General features: G+C 47.4%; 2 protein-coding genes across 7 annotated transcripts; one reads left to right on the top strand and one right to left on the bottom strand.

Annotated features, from left to right (window-relative positions):
* Nucleotides 1–344: 344 nt before the first annotated feature.
* H257_18470 (hypothetical protein) lies at nucleotides 345–1,719 on the top strand (the record flags this gene model as incomplete). Its single annotated transcript, XM_009847525.1, has 2 exons — nucleotides 345–365; nucleotides 673–1,719. 2 exons carry the CDS (start codon nucleotides 345–347, stop codon nucleotides 1,717–1,719), a joined length of 1,068 nt encoding a protein of 355 aa, XP_009845827.1.
* Nucleotides 1,720–2,460: 741 nt separating this feature from the next.
* On the bottom strand, nucleotides 2,461–4,791 carry H257_18471 (hypothetical protein). Of its 6 annotated transcripts, none has more exons than XM_009847530.1 (11): nucleotides 4,704–4,791; nucleotides 4,547–4,654; nucleotides 4,227–4,471; nucleotides 4,066–4,164; nucleotides 3,733–4,002; nucleotides 3,298–3,399; nucleotides 3,158–3,229; nucleotides 3,055–3,096; nucleotides 2,920–2,986; nucleotides 2,729–2,827; nucleotides 2,461–2,662 (listed from the first exon to the last, which is right to left on the bottom strand). In XM_009847530.1, exons 1-11 carry the CDS (start codon nucleotides 4,774–4,776, stop codon nucleotides 2,637–2,639), a joined length of 1,203 nt encoding a protein of 400 aa, XP_009845832.1. In that variant the 5' UTR covers nucleotides 4,777–4,791; the 3' UTR covers nucleotides 2,461–2,636. The 6 variants fall into 6 exon arrangements, with proteins under 6 accessions (XP_009845832.1, XP_009845830.1, XP_009845829.1 ...); XM_009847528.1 differs by having other exon boundaries at nucleotides 2,885–2,986; XM_009847527.1 differs by having other exon boundaries at nucleotides 2,885–2,986; nucleotides 4,530–4,654.
* Between the last annotated feature and the right edge of the window lie 297 nt (nucleotides 4,792–5,088).

The raw sequence follows: 5,088 nt of genomic DNA on the forward strand, positions 1-5,088 counted from the left end.
ACATTGAGTTGTTACTTTCCGCATGTCCCATCTTCCAGACAAGGATTGTCTGGCGACAGTGGTCTCTTTGAAGTGTTGGAGGGCAAACATGTGAATGACTTTCAAGATAAACAAGATAATGGAATGCAGTGGTGCATTGCAAGACGTGGGAGTTCGTGGCTTCGTGCTCAAATACTACAGTATAACTGCGACTACCGCTGATGATTGCACACTCGCATTCCTTACCCCATGTGGATGGAACGACGCCAAATGGCTAATGTGGTACAGTACTTGTAGCAATCGCTACGGAACTTCAAGATACAATTCAGGACACAGGTACCGGTAGTAACGTTATGCATTTCTCGATGACCAAGTTGCTGACTCCAGTGTGATTGGCCGTCCCACCATTCTGAGCATGGTGTGATTTCCATCATTGTTTCTGCATCGTACTATTCTTTTTACTACAGTAGTACTAGTAAGTAAGTATACCATAGTCAGCTAAAGTTTAAACACAATCCAGAAAGCGTATCAAATAGGCAATTCTGACGACGTACACACAGTACTATATAGTTGTGCCCCAATGTGGATGCAAATGAAACCCACGCCGCCCCCCTACACACGAGCCCCCCCAAATCTTGCTCTCATTATTGAGATTGATTGATGAAGACAATTGCCATTCTCGCGCTTGCCTAGACGGCTGCAGCATTTGCCGCGGAGGATACCGCTGCCTTGGTACAAGGCCCCGACAGAAAACTCCGCACCGACGCCCAAGTCCAAAACGACGCGGACGTCAACCGCGAGTGCCACACGGCCAACGACGGGTACATCCAGACGTTGAAAGCTGGCGAGTACACGGCCAGCAAATTCTACAACTGTTTCCGCACGTCGGAGCAAATCTTCGAGTACGTGGATGAGTTGGCGAAACAGAACCCAAAGTTGTTGACAAAAGAAGCGATTTCTACGATGATCCAAGGCAAGACTATCTACGCGTACAAATTGACCAGTGGCACGTTCAAGCCCACGTCGCTGTACTTCAAAAGTCTGATCCACGCCCATGAATGGAACGCGGGGTCGTCCAACTTGTTTACGTTGTCTTCGATTCTGGACGCCATTGTCAACGGGAACGAGACGGCGGCGGACTCGCACAACTTGTACTTTGTACCCATAGTCAACATTGACGGGTACGACATCTCGTGGAACGGCAACCGGTTGCAGCGCAAGAATGCCAACGAAGTGGATTTGAACCGCAACTGGCCGACTCCCTTCAAAAACCCCAACCCCCCTGCCCGCGAGGCCGAAGATTACCCTGGCCCGAGTCCATTCAGCGAGCCAGAAACTAAGGGGATTGATGAGTGGCTCCATGCCAAGAATTCTGAACTCGCCGGCTGGGTGAACTTCCAATCCAATTCGGGTGCGATCTGGTACCCTTATGGCGACACGAAGGAACGCATCGGCAACGGCGAAGACGAAAAGTTTAAATTGCTCGGCTACTATGTTTCGATGGCAACCGGTGCTGGGTACCGCTCCCGGCCGAAGGGTGTATTTGGGGACCTTGAGTTCGGGAGGTTCGAAGACTACGTCTACCGCACGTACAAGAAACCCGTGTTCACCATCGAAGTGAGTGGCGGGTCTAACGCCCCCGCGTCGACCATTCGTACCACCGGCACGGAAATCTTCAATGCGTCGAGTCGATTTGCCGAGGTAGTCGGGGATTTCGACGTCAACAGTACAGCGTGTTAAGCGGATCCGTGCACCAACTTCTCACTAACTACTCCCGTAGCAACCCTAACTCCCTCCTCATTGAATTCAACTTTTTCAAAACCCTCATCTCCAACTTCTCCCATGTGATATATACCGGTATATAAACCACCGCACATTCTTCCTCTCATACACCCACAACCCGCGCCATTATTTACCAAAACGATCCTAAACAGCTACAGTATACATACTCAGCAGCTCGTTCACCCCTCAAAACGAGTTGGCGTTCCACAAAATCGTGCAACGGTGGACATTACATGAGTGCGTCCAGTGTCGTCCACAAGGTATAGAAGAAATTCACATAAGTCAGTGCACCGATATTCTAGACGGTGTCAGATCACAATTTTGGTCAATTTTCAAACCCTCGCAGTTGGCTCTGTGAGGTATTTTTGGTAGTCCTCCAGTACTGCTTCGCTGTCAAGGCTGATTTTTCACATGTACGAGCATGATTTGATTACTGTATAGTATAATTCGAGGAGAATAGTATAATTCCATAGCACAAAAATGACGTGATGATTTGTACTTGAAGTAAGTCAAATTTACTGTTACACGAGTAGAATTTTGAGTTTCTTGATTATCAAATACTACTACAGTAAGAGCCTATGCCGACCAACTCGATGAGAATGACCAAGAATGGACCAAATAAATAATTCACATCATATCGTGAGTAGTAAGAAGATTCTGTCTTATTGGTCAAAATTGCAACCAATCATATGAAATTTACGGCCTCCATCTGGGGATAACAATATCACAACAACACTTCATACTATTTATATAGGCGTTGCTTGTATTACAATGCACGACGCAACTTTCACGCTGCATTTGCATGCTGGGATGGCTCTCGTTGGTGTTGTGCAATAAACTGTGCAATCTCATCGTGTCCATGCTGTGCAGCTAAGTCACTTGCGGATTTTCCAGTAAGATACTGATCAAAAGTACAAACACAAGTCAATCCACGGCTCAATGAGGGAAGATTGTGTGTAACAACTACCTCGGTGGGCTGGTGGAAATTGCATCCCCGGGCGTGTAGGAATGTCACAGCTTTGAAATGTCCGTGCATTACCGCCACATGCAACGGTGTAAATCCGTTCTACAAGGAGGACCATCCATAATTGATAAAGTTTGAATCCTCGACCCAATAGCCTACAGTTAGACAGCGTTCATGAAGGGACATTCCAAGACCTTCCAGGCGTTGTAGCATTGTCCAGTGCCCCCCTCTAGCTGCCAAATGGACAGGAAACTCTCCGGCCTACGAAATATACCAATCATCATTGTTTTGCTTATGTTTGTTGCCCACACTCATGGAAGACTACTTACGTGATTCGGCGTCGACAACAACGGGATCAATTGATCTGGAAACTAATAGGCAGTATAGTAGTGTGGGTACTATGCAATACCACGCACAACCATTTGCACGTACGTGATGCAGAACGCATAACAGCACGTCCAGGTGGTTATGTCGCACAGCCCAATGCACCACCGAATTTCCAATCTATGCCAAATAACACACGAATACACGAATACAATTCAATTTGCAATCGCATTGAAACGAATCCTCACGTCGTCTGTAGCCGTGATTTCCGCTCCTTCTTCAAGTAAAAGTTGCAGCACTGCTAGTTGGCCCGTGGCGGCCGCATGAAGTAAGGCGCCGTTGACGATCGCCTGGTAACATGCAAGCCATTATTATTCCCATCATCTTTAATAGATTCTGGAAAAATATTGTCCAATTCGCTGAAATATGTGGATTTACTTGGCAGCTGATTCGAGAATTGAGTCCAGTATAAACGTACTGTAATCACTGTCAATGTATTGTATAGATGAACATATTGGACTGGGGCAAACTAAACTAAACGATGATTGGTTGAAATTTCTTGTACTTGTACTTTGATTGGCGAGGACATTCTCAAACATACGTATTTGCCAAATTCATTCGATTCTACTCGAAAGTCCAAATTGGACAATACAAGGCACAATATACCAGGGTGATTGATGTACCTGACGTAAGTCGCTTGGGCGAGTAATTCCAGCCAGTAAGATCCTCGTTGTAGCCAAACGACCGCTTTCCACCGCAGCATTTACAACCGAAAAGGTCACCAAGTGGGGCTGCGCCGACACGACATCGGCCACGAGTTGGTCGTGACCCCACTTGCTGGCAATTTCAAGATGGAATTCCGTGAGGATATAGGGATCCTTAGCCAACAATAATGCAGCCACAAGCTGTCGGTGGCCTTCTCGGATAGCGATGTGAAGGAGGTCAATGCCATCCTAACTTTGTACTTAATAAAACATGGGACGAGTAGTTTGAGCTTCTATACTAGTATACTGTACCGGCCGAGTAGCATACATGTCGGCGCCGGCTTGAAGTAAGAGCGTTACAATGTCCAATTGGCCATGATACGCTGCGACGTGCAGGGCCGTTGAGCCATCCTACAAGTTGCTGTTTAGCTATACACCCAAAGACTTAGTTCTGTGGATAATATTTCACGCACAACTGCGGTTGCGTCGAGGTCAGCGTTCGCGTCCAACAAGAGCTGGCACATCGTTTGGTCGCCCAAACTAGCAGCCACCATCAACGGCGTCGTGCCGGCTACGTCTGAAGCATTCACATTTGCTCCATTCGCAATCAAGTCTGTTGCAACTTGGACGGATCCCGAGGATGCTGCAATGTGCAGGGTGGGGGTGTACTGGTTCAAGGGGATAGTCTTGACAAGCCTGTCGTTGGTTAACGGCGTGTCTACACCACTCAAAGAGCAGTAGTGTCGTTACTATTACCGGTATTATGAGTTGCATACGTGAAGACTATTGGTACCAGGAACACCCCCAGCAAAAAGACGTCGGTGCTGTAGCGTTGTGGGTGGTGGCGGCTTGTTCTGACACTGCGAGATTGAGGTCGAACCGAATGGTCTTCTGGGGGTGCCTAGTCAACGATACGTCAAACGTTGTACCTGACATATGGCTACTACTACCTCCGCTGTTTCCTTGGAAGCCTACGAGGGCGGCCGCAACTAGCGCCAGTGGGCGGTGCACATGTCCTCGCATTGTTGCCCAAGGTTGTGAAAGGTCACGCGTTTTGATTCGACGAAAATCGTCGCATTTCTACTCCATGATTGGATGAAATGATCTAGTCGCCATTATTGCTGTGCCATTGAAGACACTATAGATCCATTCGACGCCATTAAGGAGATTTCGCAATGAACGATATCGTTCTCTTTCCGCTCAGGCGAAAAAACCTCTATGATCAAATTCCGGAACGACAAAACCTGTCTACAATTGATGCATATGACCGCAAAATGGCTGGCTGAACGATAGTCTGTCGTTCAAAAAACTCTAGCAATGCATCAACATGTATAA

The sequence above is a fragment of the Aphanomyces astaci genome (assembly GCF_000520075.1).
Source record: "Aphanomyces astaci strain APO3 unplaced genomic scaffold supercont1.167, whole genome shotgun sequence".
In the NCBI taxonomy this organism is placed as follows: domain Eukaryota; phylum Oomycota; class Saprolegniomycetes; order Saprolegniales; family Verrucalvaceae; genus Aphanomyces; species Aphanomyces astaci.

What these genes read in the sequence shown, in the direction of transcription:
- H257_18471 (XM_009847526.1), bottom strand. Translation starts at nt 4,776, where the DNA reads ATGCGAGGACATGTGCACCGCCCACTGGCGCTAGTTGCGGCCGCCCTC. An exon ending in ACATGTATGCTACTCGGCCG is followed by an intron (nt 4,003 to 4,065) that starts GTACAGTATACT and finishes GTACAAAGTTAG; the next exon opens with GATGGCATTGACCTCCTTCA. An exon ending in GCCCAAGCGACTTACGTCAG is followed by an intron (nt 3,400 to 3,732) that starts GTACATCAATCA and finishes GCATGTTACCAG; the next exon opens with GCGATCGTCAACGGCGCCTT.